This window comes from Petromyzon marinus, chromosome 41 (genome assembly GCF_048934315.1).
Source record: "Petromyzon marinus isolate PM22_M1 ecotype Great Lakes invasive population chromosome 41, UKy_Petmar_22M1.pri1.0, whole genome shotgun sequence".
NCBI lineage: Eukaryota > Metazoa > Chordata > Hyperoartia > Petromyzontiformes > Petromyzontidae > Petromyzon > Petromyzon marinus.
In genome coordinates this window covers 9,177,924-9,198,692 of record NC_133707.1, presented here as the reverse complement: position 1 = coordinate 9,198,692, position 20,769 = coordinate 9,177,924, and the positions used below count along the sequence as shown (strand labels likewise).

At 53.4% G+C, this 20,769-nt stretch overlaps 2 protein-coding genes across 3 annotated transcripts; one reads left to right on the top strand and one right to left on the bottom strand.

The window, feature by feature from the left end:
* The first annotated feature begins 1,262 nt into the window (after positions 1 to 1,262).
* Positions 1,263 to 14,572, top strand: RBP3 (retinol binding protein 3). The gene is made up of 4 exons (XM_032969098.2): positions 1,263 to 6,650; positions 8,248 to 8,438; positions 9,980 to 10,122; positions 12,136 to 14,572. The coding sequence occupies exons 1-4, from the start codon at positions 3,567 to 3,569 to the stop codon at positions 12,498 to 12,500; spliced, it is 3,783 nt and encodes a 1,260-aa protein (XP_032824989.2). The 5' UTR covers positions 1,263 to 3,566; the 3' UTR covers positions 12,501 to 14,572.
* A 979-nt stretch (positions 14,573 to 15,551) lies between these two features.
* LOC116950957 (uncharacterized) lies at positions 15,552 to 18,687 on the bottom strand. 2 transcript variants are annotated; one of them, XM_032969169.2, is made up of 2 exons: positions 18,491 to 18,687; positions 15,552 to 17,796 (listed from the first exon to the last, which is right to left on the bottom strand). In XM_032969169.2, exons 1-2 carry the CDS (start codon positions 18,501 to 18,503, stop codon positions 16,649 to 16,651), a joined length of 1,161 nt encoding a protein of 386 aa, XP_032825060.2. In that variant the 5' UTR covers positions 18,504 to 18,687; the 3' UTR covers positions 15,552 to 16,648. The 2 variants fall into 2 exon arrangements, with proteins under 2 accessions (XP_032825060.2, XP_032825061.2); XM_032969170.2 differs by lacking the exon at positions 18,491 to 18,687 and adding an exon at positions 18,242 to 18,484.
* Between the last annotated feature and the right edge of the window lie 2,082 nt (positions 18,688 to 20,769).

Below are 20,769 nucleotides of genomic sequence, written 5' to 3'. Positions count from 1 at the left end.
ACCTCGCTAGAAGGGACAATCTTGATTTGTAGCTTTCGTGACTGCAGGAATCCACACTCTTTGCTTCTTTCGGTAAAGTCACGTAGATAGAAATAAAACAAATGACGACGTTTCGATTGCAACACAAGAAAATCATCATCAGGTGGGAAGACCACAGCAAGAACAAATGTTTTGCTGAAGTGACAGAGAGATGCCGTGGCAAGAGGTTATATAGGTAAGAGAGGGGGGAGGGGGAGAGAGGGAGAGGGGTGGGGGGAGCGTCGTGATTTGTTTTTATTTTATTCCTACCTACGTGACTTTACCGAAAGAACCAAAAAGTATCGATTTAAAGCTTTCGTGACTGCAAGGATTCATCTTCTTTGGTTCTTTCGGTAAAGTCACGTAGAATGAGAATAAATTAATAAATTAATAAAATAACACAATAAAATTCCCACGACGTTTCGGCCACAAGCTCTGTCGTCCCGACAGGTATGTCCCTTTTACCTGAAGAAGGCCACTTGTGTTGTGGCCGAAACGTCGTGAGAATTTTATTGTGTTATTATTTTATTAATGTATTATTTTGTTCTCATTCTAAGTGACTTTACCGAAAGAACCAAAGAAGAAAAACCAAAAAGTATCGAAGGGATAACTCAACTTCTTATTTGACCGGGTAAGACGCACTGAGCTATGAGGCTCTTTTCAGAAGGGACACTGCCACAAACGATGGCTCGACGGAAGTTGCTTATCGTGTTGACAATGACAGCAGTCAAATACTCTAAGCGCAATGTTGATTCTGAACTTGGAGGAAGAAACCGGGAGGCCCGGAGAGAGACGTGCAGACTCCACATACACAGCAGGCGTCGGGGTCGAGATCGGGGTCGAGATCCCGACGCCTGTGATCAAGGCTAAGGGGCCGTCCATAAATGACGTCACGCGATTGTGGACGATTTTTTAATCCCCCCCCCCCCATCGTCACACGGCGTCACAAAAAGTCAGACCCCCCCCCTCAAATATTACGTCACAAAGCTCTGCCCCCCCCAAAAAAAACATGCTTCAAATCGCTTTAAACTATTGTCATTGTAGTGCGTATTTAATGTGGCGCTGCACTCTGATGTTGTAGGAGAAAACATTTATTAAAAAGTCTATTTAATTAAGAAGAACGTGCTGTCTATATTTATTTTAATTTGCGCATTTTGATGTGACGTCACATTTCTCAAACCGCCCCCCCCTTGTCACAAATGTCTGACCCCCCCCCCCCCGAGTGCGTGACGTCATTTATGGACGGCCCCTAATTACGGAGTGGCAGCCAAAGCAGAGAACACGACTTCCACGGAGATGGAGCGATGAACCCAGCTCGTGGTGTAGATGCTAAGTGAATTCATCCCATCGCAGGATCACGAGTGGTGGCAGCGGCTTAGGGATGCATTCATCCAGCAGTGGATTGGCCATGGCTCATGATGATGATATGCAGGGCTAATAATAATATGCACTGGCAATTACATGCAATTCGTGTGGATTTGGGAGGTTCGCCAAAACCGTTGACAAATTATTCCACTCGAAGTTGCTTAATTCGCACCAGCATCCGCGGCTATGTGGTTGAACGTGACCTTGGAAAAAAGACTTAACCCCAATCGCCTCCGGTAGGCGGTGCTCTCGTCAACTTGATCCGCTGAGTGCTGCACGGTATTGTCGTGGCTATACACCGCAGTGCCGTGTACAAGGCGCCCAGTGTAATGACTTTTGAGTTGATCAAAATGCGCGCCTACTCAATGTTATTAAACATATCTTTTTTTTCCCGAACTTTTCTATTTCCCTTTTTTTCTACTGCCCACCGTACAGCACATGCTAGACTATCTTCTTTAATTTTCTTCTATTTTTCCCGTTTATATTGCACACACACAATGACCCATCTACACAACAAAATACGGATTAACTCAGCTCCGCACTCCACTAAAGTCCCCTACATCCCCCCCCCACCTCAACCCGTATTTAAACTCGAGGTTCCCAGAACCTCACCACTTGGTGCAGCGATTTTTTACTGTGACTGGTCCCACCTGAAGACGGAAGCTTGCTTTGCCTCCGAAACGTCGTGTTTTAATTGTTTCTTTCATTTTACTTCAATGTATTTTAATCTGTTTTACCTACGTGACTTTACCGAATAGAACCAAAGAGTATGAAACCCTTGCAGTCACGAAAGCTTCAAATGTAGAGTTACTTAAGTTGCCTATTAATACGCATTTGTTTCACGTCGTACTGTGCGCAACGGCTTCGTTTGGAATCTAATCGGGAAGAGTCGGCAACCCCGAGGCTTGATTTCAGCGAGAGCTGTCCGGTGCTACGCTCCGGAAAATATGAAATAAAAAATTTCACCCCCCACCCGAGTAGAATTCCCAAGTGAAACTTTAACACCGGGAAGGACACCCGCTACGACTATTTATCACGGACAGCAACGTGCTCACACGCATTCCACACGAACAACACAGGGTGTAGAATGAATATTAATGGCACGTGTGGGGAAAAAGCGACTACGTGACCGAGTCCCAAGACGCACACCGTTGTAAGAGATTCGCGTTCGCGAGAGTTCCACTGCGGAGTAACGCCGCGAGTAACCACGGAGGTAACACACAGATAAAAAGGTTCACCCGTTATAGCCTGTAACAGACTGTTGGGGCGAGTGCCTGCTCGCGAGTTGCGCATATGAAGGCACAAGACGGGTGGCCAGCACCACGCCCGGCCGCCTTTGTCTCCCTTTGTGCCGATGTTTCGTACACTGCACCAGGTTACTCGTTTGAGGCTGAGTCGACCTAGGGGGAGGCCCAGGCACGGTATCAGATAATCGTCACTGGTGTTAGTGGCCGTGTGCGGGAATCGAACTCGGGTGCCAGGGTTCGTAGCGCATCGCGCTAACCGCTGCACCGCCGCTCCCCACGAGAGAGGCAACACACACAAGCTCCGAGTCGAGAATCGGTGGCTGCACTTTACAACAAGCCTACAACACCCGCTACTCCCGTGCACTCTACCACCATCCAAGTACTAACTAGGCTCACCTGAGCTTAGCTCACGAGACCATACAACAGCGGGCACGCTGCGTAGGCTGCCGTATGATGTCCGACGTTTCGCGGCCACGTGCGAGGCGCTTCCTCTCAAGAACTGTCAGCTAGGCGAGGCGAGCTGTACGCGGACAGTCATCGGGGCAGTATGCGGGCGGGATTGGACAGTCCACGGAAGCAGCCAAAATCGCGCAGCCCCGTGGGGTTTGGGTGTGGATATTCGCTGCCAACTCCTCGTGTCCATCATCACCGTCACCACCACCACCACCACAGCCCCGCGCGTGAACCAAGTGTTGTCGGTAGCAAGACCCATCTGGCGGCGACTTGAAGAGGAGCTTCAACTATCCCGCAACCCGTCCTCCAACCCCACCACCCACCCACTCCCGCTCCGAACTCGAAGCACGTCAAATCCCACGGATTAATCTGCTGAAAGCCACTCAAAGAGGATCACGTCCTTGATAATTCCCGGGCACTTTGCTCCGACACCACGGCCGCTGCCTTTGACAGAGGCCACCACCACCACCAGCAGCCACCACCATGGCTGGCTCGCGTGAGCAGCGCACCGCGTTCTCCACGCGCCTTCTGCTGCTGTTGCTGCTGCCGCTTGCCACGTGCCCCAGCCAAGCGCCGTATAAGTTCGACACCGCCGTGGTGCTGCACCTAGCCAAGGTGCTGCTGGACAACTACTGCATCCCCGAGAACCTGGTGGGCATGGACGAAGCCATACAGCGAGCGGTGGACAACGGGGAACTCCTCGGCGTCTCCGACCCCGAGAGCGCCGCGTCGGCGCTCACCGAGGGGATCCAGGCGGCCCTCAATGACCCCAGGATCGCGGTGAGCTACGTGCCAGACGTGGACGACGACGGCGACCGGGAGGAGGGTGACGCGGAGGGATGGGACGCTGGTGAGCAGCACCGCCCCACCACCTTCGAGGAGCTGCTGGCCACCATCCCGCAGAAGACGAGCTTCGCGGTGCTGGACGGGAATGTGGGCTACCTGAGAGCCGACGAGATCATAAGCGAGGCGACCATCAAGAAGCTGGGCCCCGTTATCGTCCAGAGGATTTGGAACCGGCTGGTGGACACGGACACCTTCGTGCTGGACCTCAGATACAACTCGCACGGCGACATCACGGGCCTGCCCTACCTGGTGTCCTGCTTCTGCGAGCCCAGGCCCGTGGTGCACCTGGACACGGTCTACTACCGGCCCACGAACGAGAGCAAGGAGATCTGGTCCCTGCCGGACCTGCAGGGGGCCCGCTTCGCCAAGCACAAGGACGTGTTCGTGCTCGTGAGCGCGAACACCGAGGGAGTCGCCGAGAACGTGGCCTACGTGCTCAAACACCTCCACCGGGCCACCGTGATCGGCGAGCAGACGGCCGGAGGGTCCCTCGAGGTGGAGCGCTTCCGCCTGGGCGACTCTCGATTCTTCGTCACCGTTCCCACGGCGAGGTCCCAGAGCCCGCTGACGGGCCGCAGCTGGGAGCTGACGGGCGTCTTCCCGTGCGTGAGCGCGCCCTCCGAGCGGGCCCTCGACAAGGCCCTGGAGATCCTGAACGCTCGCGGCGTGGCCCGCAAGGCCGTCGAGGCCGCGGGCGAACTCCTGCTCAGCTCCTACACGTTCGTGGAGCGCGCCTCGGCCATAGCAGACCACCTCTCGTGGTCCGAGTACGGCTCCGTGGTGTCCGTGGAGGACCTGACGTCGAAGCTCACCCAGGACCTGCAGTCGGTGGCCGAGGATCCGCGTCTCGTCGTGAGCAACCGCGAGCCCGAGTGGCCTCCGCTGGCGCAGCCGATCCCCCCGGGCCCACCCGCGCCGCTGCCGGACGACGAGCAGATGCTGGAGGCCATCGTGGACAGCGCGTTCAAGGTGGAGGTGCTGGAAGGGAACATCGGTTACCTCCGCTTCGACGAGTTCGGGGACGCGTCGGCCGTGATGAAGCTCAGGAAGCAGCTGGTCTCCAAGGTGTGGGAGCGCATCCATCCCACGGACGATGTGATCATAGACCTCCGCTACAACCTCGGGGGTTCCTCCACCGCCATCCCCATCGTGCTCAGCTACTTCCAGGACGCGTCGCCGCCCGTGCACTTCTACACGGTGTACGACAGGCTGCGCAACGTCACCGCCGAGTTCCACACGGTGTCGAACCTCACGTCGCAGCTGTACGGCTCCAAGAAGGGCGTCTACCTCCTCACGAGTCAGCACACGGCCACCGCGGCCGAGGAGTTCACCTACCTCATGCAGTCGCTCAACAGGGCGACCATAGTGGGCGAGATCACGTCGGGCAGGCTGGCACACAGCCTGGCGTTCCGCCTCTCGGACACGGGCCTCTACATGACCGTGCCCATCGTCAACTTCATCGACAACAACGACGAGTACTGGCTGGGTGGCGGCGTCGTGCCGGACGCCATCGTGCTGGCCGAGAACGCGCTGGACGCGGCCAAGGAAATCATAGAATTCCACGCGAAAATGGCGTCGCTGCTCGAGTTGGCCGGCGCGCTCGTGGAGGGCTACTACGCGATGTTGAGCGACGGCGAGAACGCCACGGCCGAGATCCTCCTCAAGTATCGCGAGGGTTGGTACCGCTCGGTGGTCGACTACGAAGCGCTCGCCTCGCAGCTCACCTCGGATCTGCACGAGATCTGGGGCGACCACCGCCTGCACGCGTTCTACAGCGACCTGCAGATCGAGCGCATGGACGAGGACAAGATGCCGAGCGTGCCGTCTCCCGAGGAGCTCAGCGTGCTCATCGACACCGTCTTCAAGGTGGACATCCTCGCCAACAACGTGGGCTACCTGCGCTTCGACATGATGACCGACGCCGAGGTGCTGAAGCACGTGGGGCCTCAGCTGGTGGAGAAGGTGTGGAACAAGATCTCCAGCACGCGCTCGCTCGTCATCGACGTGCGCTACAACATGGGCGGCTACTCGACGTCCATTCCGATCCTCTGCTCGTACTTCTTCGACGCGTCGCCTCCGCGCCACCTCTACACGGTCTTCGACCGGCCCAGCAGGAGCAGCACCCAGGTCTTCACGGTCCCGCGGGTGCTGGGCCAGCGCTACGGCGCCAGCAAGGACGTCTACATCCTCACGAGCCACATGACCGGTTCGGCCGGCGAGATCCTCACGAGGGTCATGAGCGACCTCAAGCGGGCCACGGTGATCGGCGAGCCCACGGCGGGCGGCTCGCTGTCCACGGGCACCTACCGCATCGGGGACAGCCGCCTCTACGTCTTCATCCCCAACCAGGCCGGCGTGAGCCCTTCGGGGGGCCGCACGTGGAGCGTCGCGGGCGTGGAGCCGCACGTGCAGACCAAGGCGTCCGAAGCGCTGCAGTCGGCCCTGCGCATGGTGGCGTTGCGCGCTGACGCCCCGTCCATCCTGCGCACGGTGGGGAAGCTAGTGGCCGACGGTTACTCGAGGGCGGAGGCCGCGCTCGGCGTGCCGAGCAAGCTGGCGGCGCTGCTCGAGGCCGGGGAGTACGGAGCCCTGAGGTCCGAGGAGGAGCTCGCCTTCAAGCTGACCGTGCACCTGCAGCTCATCACGGGGGACCGCCACCTCAAGGCGGTGTGCGTGCCCGAGCATGCCACGGACAGGATGCCGGGCATCGTGCCCATGCAGGTGAACGTCGTGCGCACGCGCATTTAAACGCGATCAAGTCCGTCGGACCTGAGGCCGATTTGGTCATTATATTCACAGGGCAGGCTCAGCCGAAAGTTACGCATTTGCTGAAGACCTGCAATTAAGATTCCCATCATCACCGAACTTAGTCGCTTGCCTCCCACCAAGTGTGCGACTAAAGCCAGTAGAAATAAATAAATACCCACTCTGTGTGACTCGTACACAGTGTTCTGTGTATCAGGCTGGCTCATGGTGCCTCTGCAGCGTTTGGGCACTGGTGGTGTGTGGACCTCATTATTTTCCATTGAAACCCAGGAGTCATCAGAGTTCAATTTATTGAGCCTTGAAGATTAATACTGAGCACTGGGCATAAACAACGTGCTCTGAATGTTAATGCTCCAGGCTCACAAAGACACTATTATTGTTTAAGAATTAGCAGTGAATTTACAAGTATTCACAACTAACTATTGAGAATGTTCGGCATCCTATGTTTGGCAAAATCTGACTCTCTGAGCCTCATGAATTAATATTGATCCTTGAGGATCCTAAAGAGCACAGGTTCGTAACATTCAGCATTGTGTATTTATCCTGCGTATTTTATCTAACCCATGTGCTCCTCTCCCTGTCTATCAGTCTTAGTTCAAGCGTATTTGCACGCTTCTTAACCGCCCAGGGTCAATAAAAGCAGACACTCTGCGTGAGAGCTCCACAGCAATCGCTGGCCCACGCTCATTTGAGCAGAGAGACACTTTGTGACACTTTTACGCGGCAACATCAAAATGTGAAGGGCCACGACGTTCGATGGGTGCTCTTGGGGGCCGTCCATAAATGACGTCACGCACCTGGGGGGGGGGGTGGTCAGACATTTGTGACGATGTGTGACGAGGGGGGAGGGGGTTTGAGATATGCTACGTCACATCAAAATGCGCAACTTTAAATAAATATAGACAACACGTTCTACTTATTTAAATAGACTTTTTGATAAATGTTTCCTCCTACAACATCAGAGTGCAGTGCCACATTAAATACGCACTACAATGACAATAGTTTAAAGCGATTTAAAACACGTTATATATTTGGGGGGGGGGCAGAGCTTTGTGACGTCATATTTGAGGGGGTCTGACTTTTTGTGACGCCGTGTGACGAGTGGGGGGGGGTGGCAAAAATCGGCCAAAATCACGTGACGTCATTTATGGACGGCCCCTTGGCCTGTGCGACGAGTTTACCGTTCTCAATCAGAGCAGGCTCCTCGCAAAGTGCAGCCTGTCGCACTCGCTCCTGTGTGTGTGCGTCACAGAGTGGGGACTCTCAGCCCGCTACGAACCCGGCGACCCGAGTTCAATTCCCGCTCACGGCCAACACCGGCGACGATTACCTGAACCGGTCCCTGGGCCTCCCTTAGGTCGACTCAACCTCAAATGAGTACCCGATGCAATGTGTGAACATCACAGCACGGGAGAGAAATGCGGCCGGGCAAGGTGCTAGCGAGCAACCCACTTCATAGATGCTCTCGAACAACGCTTGCGCCAACAGTCTGTTCGAGGCTATACCGAGTGGTGGCGGTGGTGGGGGGGGGGAATCTTTGTCTTTGTCACAGATGCCTCCAACTGAGTCCTTTGAGGACCTCATCAAGTTCTCGTTCATCACGGACGTGCTGGAGGGGAACATCGGCTATCTTCGCTTCGACCTCTTCAGCGACTTGGAGGCGCTGGAGCACGTGGCCCACCTGCTGGTGGAGCACGTGTGGAAGAAAATCTGCGACACCGAGATCCTCATCATAGACTTAAGGTGCCGGGTCTCTCCCCCAATACCTCCCACCCACACTTTCCCCGCTACAATCGCCACGAAGTAAACTATTGTTTTTGGTGTTGTTGTTTTTTTTACCACCATAAGCGATCGTGGCTATCACAAGGGATGGCGGCTCAACGTAGCGGCTTAGCGTCGTCATCGTGTGGAAACTTGATCGGAGCCGAAGGCTCTAAACGCGTGGCGTCAATTCTAAATGTGGAAGGAGCAAGAAAGAAACCGGAGGACCCCGAAGAAAAACCCACGCGACCACGGGGAGAGACACACGCAAACTCCAAATATACAGCAGCAGCAGGCGTCGTCAGCGATCGGGATCGAACCCACGACCTCCTGTATACCAGGCGAGGGAGTTAACGTCTCCTAGCCACCGTGATGATGAGGATGATAATGAGATAAAGAGAGGAACGCAAACTCCAAATATACAGCAGCAGGCGTCGTCAGGGATCGGGATCGAACCCACGACCTCCTGTATACCAGGCGAGGGAGTTAACATCTCCTAGCCACCGTGATGATGATGATGATAATGAGATAGAGAGAGGAACGCAGACTCCAATGACCCATCAGGCATCGTCAGGGATCGGGATCGAACCCACGACCTCCTGCATACCAGGCGAGGGAGTTAACGTCTCGTCATAAATACAGAAGCCCGGGGTGGTGGTGCCCGACCGTGAGACAGCCCGCTAGAGGCGAGATTGGTGGCTCAGCCACAGAGACCATCATGCGCGTTTGCATTTTGACTGCTTGTGTTGTAGTTATTGCAAACATGATGTCTTGAAAAAAGGTGTCAGTTTTTGTGCCAGTTAAAAGGGTAAAACCTATTCCTACAGCTAGTGAGTTTGTGATGACATTAATCTTCTATTAGAGGTTATTATTCTTACTACCACCAGGTGGCGCTGTGACACCACATTAACAAGTAGATCCAGACTTGGAAATCTTCGGCTTCGTTTCCGATTGAGGTTGAGGGTGTGGCGTCGCTTGCTCCACCACTGTCGGCCTTTCCACGTTTGCCACAACCTCACCGCATGAATCCGTCAACGGCTGCACTCGTCAGAGCGATTGTCGGTAATTCGGTAAGCGTGGAGTGTGTGGGGGAACCGGCATTTGTGAACCAAAACGTTCCATGGGGCGTTTGCGACACCTCCTTTACCACGTTCCCATCAGCACTTGCAGCATTTGGCTTGCGTTCACTGTTCATCAGCGGTGAAGTGTGGTCAAAGAATCCTCGTGAGCCACGCAGCACGGGATGAAGACCGCTCCATCCAACAGTGTCTTGACCGAGAGCTGCAAGATACATTATACAAATCCAACATTATGAATATTATTAGATTATCCAAGGTTATCAGTTTTCACACACACACACACGCACTTCAATATAGCTACGTCTAGAACTAGAACGATATTGTCTCTGCTGAACTCTCAATCGATTACAAAGTTAATCGATTCATCGTTGAGTCCGAGCTCAGTCCGGAAAGAGCGATGATGATGATTTTGACGATGATGATGATGATGATATTGCACTGCAGGTACAATGTAGGAGGTCCCATCTCCTCCATCCCCACACTCGCCTCCTACCTGTTTGATGAGGATCAGCCGGTTCTGCTCGACAGCGTCTACACGAGACGGTCCAACACCACCCAACAGCTGTGGACCATCGCGCGATTGCCCGGTAAACAAGGCACGACACGTAGCACAGCGAAGCCAGGCAGGTGCAACGCTCACGGCATCGCGCGCTTTCAGATGCGCTCCTGCGGCGGTCTCGAAACGCTCTTCCTTCCGACGTTAGGAAGCCACCAGAGCAGTGAACTTTCAAATAATCCAGATTGAAAGATCCATTTATTCAGAACTGCTATGTTTTTGCGCGCGCGTGTGTTTAGTTGGTTGTTCTTCCCTCCGCACCTCCGATTAGCGTACGGTGCGAAAGACGTTCAGCGCGCATACACACGTCGATAAAACAGCGTGGAAGAGACAGTACAACGGGAGAATCCGGTGGGAATTTTATTGGATGGAATTATTATTTGGTATCCACACACACAATGCATGATTCTGAAATCGGTACAAGTGTGAATATTGAATTGTTGCCGTATATAATCAATTGCCTCTGTGTTTATAACGGATGCATCCGTCTTGAGATAAAGTGTGACCCTCGATACACGAATTTAGCTTACGACTACCATATGACCAATAGCAATTAAAACAGGACAAGTGGAATAGAGATTGCCATGATGCGTTCTCAGCAGAACGCATTTCCATTACAGTAATGTGTTTCTTTATTGTGATTGTTCGTATTGATTATCTTTGTCATCACCATTGTCGATGTTATTGCTATTGCCATTATCATTGTTGGCATCAGAACTTATTTTATGCTGCCCACCAATCTACCCGCCTGTCCACACTCACCTTGCCAACGCACCTACCCACTCACCTGCTTGCTCCTACCCACCAAAATACCCACCTGCCCATCTGCGTACCCACCCACCTTCATGCCCACCCATTGACCTTCCTGCCTGCTTGTCTATCCAACCACCTGCCTACCCACATACCCACCCACCTGCCTCCCAACTTTCCCACCTATCCACCTGTATACCTACCCACCTATCCACCCATCTGCCTACCCACCTAGCTACCCACCTGCCTGTCCACTTGTTCCACCCGTCCACCCGTCTGCCTGCCCACCTATCCACCCATCTATCTGACCACCCAATCCACACACCTGCCTGCCCCATCTCTCACCTTCCCACAACACCCCCCCTTGCCCACACATCTGCCTGCCTACTCATCCACTTGCCCACACTCATCCACGCGTCTGCCCACAACGCACAGCAGCAGCAACAGCAGCCACCGTTCACCGCTCGGTGGCAGTGATATCACTACGGCATTTGTGCGAGGCGAGGTGCCTCCTTGAGGCCCCCTGTGACGGTCGGGTTGAGTGGCCGAGATGCACCACCTGTGCCTCGCCACTGTGCTCCCGCACACAAAGGCAAAGGTCCCCCTTGTAGCCTGTAACATACTGTTGGGGCAAGTGCTGTCAGCGAGCCCTTATGAAGGCCGGCACGGCACACGAGGGGGTGGGTGGCCAACACCACGCCCGGCCGCCTTTGTCTCCGAAGTGGCGATGTTTTTACACACCGTTCCAGGTACTAATTTGAGGCTGAGTCGACCTAGGGGAGGCCCAGGACCGGTTCAGATAATTGTCACCGGTATTGGCCATGAGCCGAAATCGAAGTCGGGTCGCCAGATTCGTAGCGCGGCGCACTAACCGCTACACTACCGCTCCCCACTGTGCTCCCGCGCATACGTGCACGCACGCACACACACACGTGCACGCACACACACACGTTCACGCACACAAACACGTTCACGCACACACGTGCACGCACGCACACACGCGCACACACACACGTGCACGCACGCACACACGCGCACGCACACGTTCACGCACACACGTGCACGCACACACACACGTGCACGCACGCACACACGTTCACGCACACACACACGCGCACACACACACGTGCACGCACGCACACACACACGCACGCACACGTTCACGCACACACGTGCACGCACACACACATGTGCACGCACACACACACGTTCACGCACACACACACGCGCACACACACACGTGCACGCACGCACACACACGCGCACGCACACGTTCACGCACACACGCACGCAGGCAAGCGCTACGGCTCGCGCAAGCCCGTGCTGGTGCTCACGAGTCGGCAGACCCTGGGCGCCGCCGAGGAGTTCGCGGCCGTGCTCAAGCGTCTAGGCCGCGCGCTCCTCATCGGCGAGACGACGGGCGTGGGCTGCCTGCCGCCGCACACCTACCACGTGGACGGCACGCACCTCTACCTGGCCGTGCCGGGCCAGCGCTCGCTGCTGGCGCGCTGGGAGCGCACGGGCGTCTCCCCCCACGTGCCCGTGGCCCCCCAAGCCGCGCTGCTCAAGGCCAAGCAGTTGGCGCGGCACCGGCTGGCGGCAGCGCCCCCCGCTACCACCGCCGCACCGCCCCCGCCCCCCCCTGAGCTTGTAGGCTAGGGTGGGATGCAGTGGCGTGGCGTGGTTGGTTAGCGTGGGCTCCGGTGCAACAAGTGAAAAGAGATCACCTGGCCCAGGGGTGCTGCGGTGGCGAGATGTTAACTACCTCGCCCGGTATACGGGAGGTTGTCGCGTTCGATCCCAACCCTGACGCCTGCTGCTGTATATTTGGAGTTGACATGTTCTCGCCGTGGTCGCGTGGATTCAAGAGTATTTTTGGCTGCTATAAATTTCCATATCGATGAGCCAACATCGTTGAGCCATCATTTGTGGCCAGGTCGCTTCTGAAAAAGATCTACACAGCTCGGCGAGCCTTTACCTGGTAATACAATAGTTTGAGTTTGATTTGCACCCCCGCATCACTTATTGTGTAGGAATAATCTGCTGTTATTGTGTAGGAATTACATACAGGGGCTATACACTGGGTGGGATAGGGGATAAATGCATTAAATATTGCCGTGAGATTCAAGGATTTGAGATACTGGGTGAGGACCACAGTTTACAGATGTAACGTGTTAAGGACTAGACACAGAGGTGCGTGCGGTGTAGGATGAGATGCAGCGATTAACTATCGGGTTGATGCAGGGATATATATAGGGGTTTACGTCTAGGGATTCGATATGGGGTCAGATTTATGGGTTCGTAGGAATGCTGCCATGGATCACCGTATTCTCCAGATTGTAAGATTGTCCGGAAAGTAAGAGGCACCCGAAACGTGTGCCTGGTGTCAATCGAGTTAAACAAATGTATTCACACGGAACACAGCAAACCAACACGGACAAAGATCCCCTGTATAGCGTTTAACAGACTGTTGGGGCAAGTGATGTTAGCAAATAATACCTATGAAGATGGGCACTGCACACGAGGGGGGGAGGGGTGAGTGGCCAGAAACACACCGGGCCGCCTTTGTCACCCCAGTGGCGATGTTTACTACACACCGCACCAGGTACTCATTTGAGGCTGAGTTGACCTAGGGGAGGCTCAGGACTAATTCAGATAATTGTCACTGGTGTTGGCCGTGCGCGGGAATAGAACCCGGGTCGCCGGGTTCGTAGTGCAGTACGCTCACCGTTACAACAGTAAATGCATAACACAACAAAGACACAGACACATGCACCAGATTATAAAACGCACACCCAGGGATGGGGGAGTGGGGGGGGGTAGGGATAAAAAAAGTGCGTCTTATAATCCGGAGAATACGGTACGCGACCGCACTGCACTTGCGATCCAGAGGTCACCGATTCAACTCGATCTCCCCGGCACGGTAGTTGAAGCAGCGTCGTGACTTTCCTTAAACCCAGCCACCCACCCACCCACACCGCCTCTGTCCCACCCAACGGTGCAAACGGGTTCAACGCGCCAAGTCGATCGGCAGGTGGGGTTAAGACTCGGCCCAATAACCCCTCCAGAGGGGGCTCCGGAGAGCTCGTAGCGCACAGTTCAAGCACTTGGCGGAAGACGCGGCGGCATTATACTCGCGGTGTACCATATAGCACGTGATTGTGACCGCATAGGTGTCCTGTATATTTATTATGAAAATAAAACCCTCGCCGCGGGATGGCACTCGGTTGTGTGCCGATGTCTCTTCGCTCGCACGGTCTCCCCAGTGCCGGATTAAGCTAGTCGGGTGGCCTGTAGCATATGTTATGAATGGGACCTAAATAAAAAAAAACACAAATATTAAAACACTAAATTTTAACTTGCATAGTAAAGTTATTGTATTTTTTAAATTTGCTATCCAGCCGGATAATTCGATAAATCGCTAACCTTAAACACCCAGTCGTTCATAAAAGGTGAAGGCGGTATAGTACTATAGTAATAGAGCAAGTGCAGAATCACTGAACCGGAATTGAAAGCGTTTAGCACGGGGCCCTTGAAAGTGCGGGGCCCGTAGCATTTGTAGATGCTTTTACTCCCGGGATAATCCGGCACTGGTGCTCCCCCCTTGCTCTCTCGGTGTGTAATTCGTTAGCGTGCAAATCTTTACGCAATCCATTTTCAGCTTTTTGTTCAACATTAATTGCTCAGCGTCCGTGTTTCTGATCCATATGATTAAACACTTTAAATCTTTACCCCTGTCAGTATGTTCATTTGGTTCATTTTTCCCAAAAATCACTCCGACCTGCTGTTGTCCGTCAATTTTATCATTTTGACGCAGGTGATTTCTAATATACGGTTAGGCCCACTGAGCTATTTAACAATTATTCAGAGGCGACCTGGCCACAAATGATAACTCGACGCAGTGGCTTATCACGTGGAAATATATATAGCATCAAAATGCTCTAAACGCATGTTGCTAAATGTGGAGGGGAAAATCGGAGGACCCGGAGAAAAATCCACGTGACCACTGGGATAGAGAGACACGCAAACTCCAAATATGCAGCGTCAGGGTTAGGATCGAACTTATGACCTCCTGTATACCGAGCGAAGTAGTTAACATCTCGCCACCGCGGCATCCCCAAGTTGTTGGACAAACCCCGAGTACCCGGAGAGTACTATTCGTGCAAGGGAATCCCACTAAAAGCTTTGCTTGTTATTTAATCCACAGACTCAATCCAGTGAGTGGACCAAATCTATCCACGGATCGCATCCATTTGCTGGACTGCCATCTCCTGGCATCTCATAGTCCTCGCTGCACCACACACCTGCACTGCCATGCACTGGTGGTCACCCGTGTGAGTATCCGAATGACCGGGCTCAAAACCGGCTTAGCTCCTGACCTGCGACAACAGCGGGCTCGGCTCATAGGCAATATAATAATTGCACGCGTTTATCTAAAGATGCGCTTGTCCTGGTGATGGTCGCGGCGGCAGCGTGTTGAGTCGGGCGGTCCAGACCTCCCTTGCCCTGGCGATAGACTCGAGCTCTTCCTGGGGAATTCCCAGGCGTTCCCAATACTGTTTCTTTAACAACAAATGACGAGGCTATGCAAGCTCCGATGGTTTGTTAGGCGAGGACTATTCCGTGTTTTATTAGCAATATACAATGTGTTTAAGCACGTTGAGCAAATGATTCGTAACAGATAATGCATAACAAATAATTCATAGCAAATAAAGAGACGACAGCTGATCGTTTATTCCCATTTCAACATTCTTTCCGAGACATACAATGGCACCATCACTAAATCGTATTGTTAATTTAGACACAGCAATGCTAATAATATTAAAAATAATATACTTTATGCATAAAAAAATTAATAATATATTTAGCGGTTTTAAATGCATTGGTAATTTTACAATACTTCTTGATAAAAAGACTAAAACTAATGTCGTACATTACAGTTAAACATATACACAGTACAGTAGTCAAAAGGAAATGCTCATAGTGGGTGGAAGGAGTGGTGGCACAGTGGTTAGCGCACTGTGCTATAATCCGGTGACCTGGGCTCAATTCGGGGCCACGGACAACATCAGTGGCAAGTGATCAGCACGGTGAAAAATGGTGGTCAAACAACCGTCCATGACTGACACGTCGTTGGGGAGACCTTCATTCAGCAGTGGATAAACAATGGGCTGCGAATGAATTAATTAATTTGGATAACAAAAATGTAGGGCTATTTATTGTTTTTTTCGTTTATTACTCATGACCAGTTTTACTGTTTTACGTTAACCTAAGTTGTACGTGTGTGTGCATTTGCATACACATCACTATAAATATATACATAAAATATCTCTAAACCTTTTTATTTTAAACATAAAATACAGATCAAAGTACATTTGTTTTCTCTGCAGTAAAAATCCATTACACACATCGCACAAGTCACACATATACCACAAAAGGCACATTGGCACCAAATTACTGCGCATTAATTGTGCTTAATTAACGTCACCGTGCGTCGGCCTTGCCAACCAAAGTCGCTGCAAGCGGAGCGTGGTCGGGATTTCACGGCAGGCTTAGGCTAAGCGACGTTGGGAGCTCGTAGCAGAGTGCGGCGGAGAAAGTGTCGTCGATTTAATCTCGTCGAGGCGACGGCGGACGGGTCGCGACAGGCGTGCGGGGTTTAGAGTCGGACAAGGCAAACTAACTCGGGGAGTTCCGAATCGAGCGCGGCAATGAAGTGTATGCGGGTGTAGCCAGGAGAAAGCGGGACGGCGGCCGACGGCGGAATTGCGGAGTCCCATGCTCGTCACGGAGGCCGTCACGCGGTGTCAGTTATGCGATATCATGTGCCTGGACAGGTGGTGCCTCTCCCGGAAGCTCTCCCCACACACCTGGCAGTGTAACCTCTCCTCGCGGCGCCTCTTCGACAGCGGCTCGGCCGAGCGTTCGCAGCGGTGGTGAGAGCGCATGTGGTAGACCAGGTCTGACGTGAGACGAAAGGACACGTTGCACTTGGCGCACCAGTTCTGCGGAGGCAACCCTAGTCCGCCTGGGCCGGCCACGGGAGGCAGGGGCAGCGGAGGAGACGGCCTCAAGATGGGCCTGGGCGCCAGAGGTTTGGACCAGGAGGCCCTGCAGTCCGCATAGACGAACGTGGGCGCGTTGTGAGCGGCGGCGGCGGCGGCGGTGGCGGCGATGCCGCGAGCGCCGAAGTGAGCGGACGCCGTTGTCGTCTTTAGCAGCTCGGAGACCATGAACTGAGAGCTGGTGGAGCGCCTGTGCTGGGACTTGGCTGGAGGCGAGAAGGCGCTCTTGTGCTGGCCCCCCACGACGCTCTTGGGCGTCTCACAGACATCGCCCCTCGAGGCGTCCAGGGGATTTGGCTCACCGGCGCTGGAAGGAGTGCGCCTCTCCGAGCGTTCACCTCTTGCGATGCTGCTGCTGCTGCTGCTATTGATGTTGTTCATCCACACCGCGTGCGTCGGTCTCTCAGAATATTGAGCGCCGTCATTCGGAGAGGACCTCTCAACCTTCTCAACCTTACGCTCTCGTTTCCACGCCTGCTCCTCCCTTTGCTCGCCCCGCTGCAGGCCACGCTGAGCCTTTGGCCGGGCGACGCCCTGCGCGGACCTGGGACCTTCGACCGCGGCCGAGCACAGCAGGCGACCGTTAGCATCCGACGAGGTGTCAGGGGCGATGTGTCCCTGCATTGCGCTCTCGCTTAACGCGGGCCGTGACTCGAGATCCCGGGCCAGGTTATGGAAGTCCACGGAGCATTTTCTGGCGGCGGCGGCGGCGGCGGCACAGGGAGCGGCACTCGGAGAGGCGAGGCACACGGGGTTGGAGTCTCGCAGAGGAGTGAGCCACGGCTGCGGAGCGAGTCTCACGCCGCACGGAGGAGCGCGGGGGTCGTGCGCCGGCGGGCAGTCCAGTCGGAACATCCCCGCGTAGTGTGAGCAGCGGTATCCCACGGAGTCTGCAAGGAACGCACACGAAGCACAGATTTGTCAGGCAGAGAGATGTGCTCGTCTACTGAAGGCTCAAATTGTGAAGCGACGAGCATTGGATGTGAATCGAGGCTCGTTCAGTTCCACAGTAGAGCAAACTGCATCGGATTTTATATATGTATGTTGAACTTCGTTTGCACCGTATGTAGCCAAACGTGCTAATCGAAGATGTATAATTGGGCAGGCCAATGGGTTGTGTAAGATATGCTTCCATTATTTCACGTGGAGTGACAGATACGTGAAGGAGACGTTGCTTGCATGCCAGTAGAAATGACGGGTGGAATGGCAGCGCAGTGATTAGCGCACCACGGTATGAACCCATTCTATTCCCCGCTACGGCTAACGTCTTGTGCCACTGCACTAACCCCCCACGCTCTCCACCCACCACTCCTCACTTCACCAACCAGCACTGACCAGTGCGGCCAACGTATAGCCAAGTAACTCCGACGACTAACGCAAGCGTGGATAGAGAGGCCTTCATATCGCAGCGGATTGATAGAGAACTACAAATAATGACGATTATTATTTAATTATGGTCACTTCTAATCTATTAACTGAACACAAGGGACATCAATCGCACTTGTAATAGGACGACTCGAATCTCCAAACGCGGTTCATATTCATGTGCGATGGTGCACGGTGATGGATCCGCCGACGACTCACACATCATATCCATGGGAGACGCGGACACCTCCTGATCCGACGCAGCTCCTCCTCCGCTCGCTGCTGCCGCGTCGACGTTCCTTTTCAAGTTGTGGATGGTCGCCGTTATCCGTCGCCTCTGGCGAGCTCTCTATCCCCTTGTGCGGACCCCTCCTCCTCCTTTCTGCCTCTCCCTCCCTCCCTTCTTCCCTCCCGCCCGCTCCTTCTCTTCTTGTATTCCCCGCTACCCCCCTCCCGCCTCTCTCCACCTTCCTTCTCCACTCGCTCAACTTCTCTTCTTCTGTCGCGCCGCCGCCGAGACTCGAGTCCAATCGATCTGTTCCGCCTCCGCCGGAGAAAAGGGCGAGCACCCTTAGATTTGTTGCTCCACGCAAGCAGTCGCTTTTAAGTCCTCATAAGGGGGAAGCGGGTGTCTAAGTGGACTCAAACTACCTCGCCTGGTATGCAGGAGGTCGTGGGTTCGATCCCGACCCTGACGCCTGTTGTATATTTGGGGTTTGCGTGTGTCTCTCTCTCTCTCTCTCCCCGTGGTCGCGTGGATTTTTGTCCAGATCCTCCGGGTTTTCCCTCCACATTTAAAAACGTGCCTTCAGAGTATTTGGCTGCTATGAATTTCCACTTGATAAGCCACTTCGTTGGGCTATCGTTTGTTGCCAAGTCACTTCTGAAAAAGGGCTACATAGCTCAGTGGGCCTTACCTGGTAACATTAAAAAATAGTAGTAAGAGTAATAGCGATGTAGACTACCTGTTCGCAATGCACTTGGAGTATTTAGCTGGTGATGGGAAGTCTGTGTCAATGTCCATTGCCATGACTTTCCCAATTCGCTCGTAGAAGCAATGCCACTATTTTCCATCTAAGTGACTTTACGGAAAGACCCAAATAATAACAATGCCACGATGCCAAACACATTACGAGGCAATGACAGACCAAACTAAACATCGCCTAGCCACATTGCAGCTCCACGTCTACAATATATTGACAATCCCTGCTCGTCTCAAAACAAATTCTCAACTTTCCGAAATCCGAATAGATCAAGTGGACGTCTTATTATTTATTATTATTATTTTCCCCACATACAGGAGTTAATCCAGGTCACTAAATTGAGTTTGTGGAATTCGCAGAAATGTTGAGTGTTTGGAAGGATTTTCTCTGGGGTGCTCTAGTCTCTTATTCCAAACACTCTTTTGTGGAATTGGCCACATATGTAATGGAGGTTTCCCTGTGCAAATAATAATGAGCATTGTTGTGGTTCATTGTATTAAACTTAAAATGCGTCAAATTGTTGAGGACAATTGTAAACCACGTTCACGCATAATACAAGGAAGAGTCGCTTACAGGTTTGAAGATGTCCATACCTGTTAACCCGTACGGTTTACCCTTAATATTGTACAGGGAATTTGAGTTTTCAGGTCCATACTGCGCACAGCCATTTCAATACGGGCAACATTTATTTTTGTCTATTTGTGTTTCGCCCTTGTGATTAAACTTTGTAGGATGAACTTTGAGATTTATAAGGGCACGGGGTGACCAATAAGGTCCGAATCGGTCCGCAATAAAATCGGCACTGATAAGCGGTTGACAGGTACGTGATACACAACGCACGTTGAAATATTCACCGCACACATATACACACACATTGCACGTAAATGTGGGGTTATAAAAAGTGTACAAAGCGGTGGGAAATCTTAAATTTAATCCACAACGTCTGGCTCCGCACTTTGCACCTGACCCTCTTGATCTATGTACGCGTTATTGCCGTCGCGAAACATCGCACAGTGAACAACTTCACGTCGCGGTTTCGTTAATCGCCATTGCAGACAATTAAAAAAACGCACAAAGCTTTTCTTAACGCCTTACGCGACTCCACAAGTTGGGAAACTGTGTTCAAATCGATCACCCCTCCCCCCCCCCCCAAAAAATCTAAAAATATAAACAATAAAATTTCTGACCGCAACCATCACCCCGCCGTTCCGTCGCTCCGCCGTTCGCGGAACACGAAACCAACCCCACTCGCGCCCACCGCTCACTCAACTCGCTTACCACCAAGCGAAGAAGCAGCAGCAGCAGCAACAACAGCAACAACAAAAGCGAGCCTCGAGTCGCCTGCACGGGGTTCCAGATTGTTTCCCTTCCGCTCCGCTCCGCTCGGCGAGGTCCCCCTACAAGCGACGGGAGCCACACTCGTCCGGGCTGGCAGCGAGCAGCGAGGGATCTGGAAGCATATGGTCGGAGCGTTAGGAGCGTCAGGCCATTGTGGCGAGCTCGCCACAAAGCGTC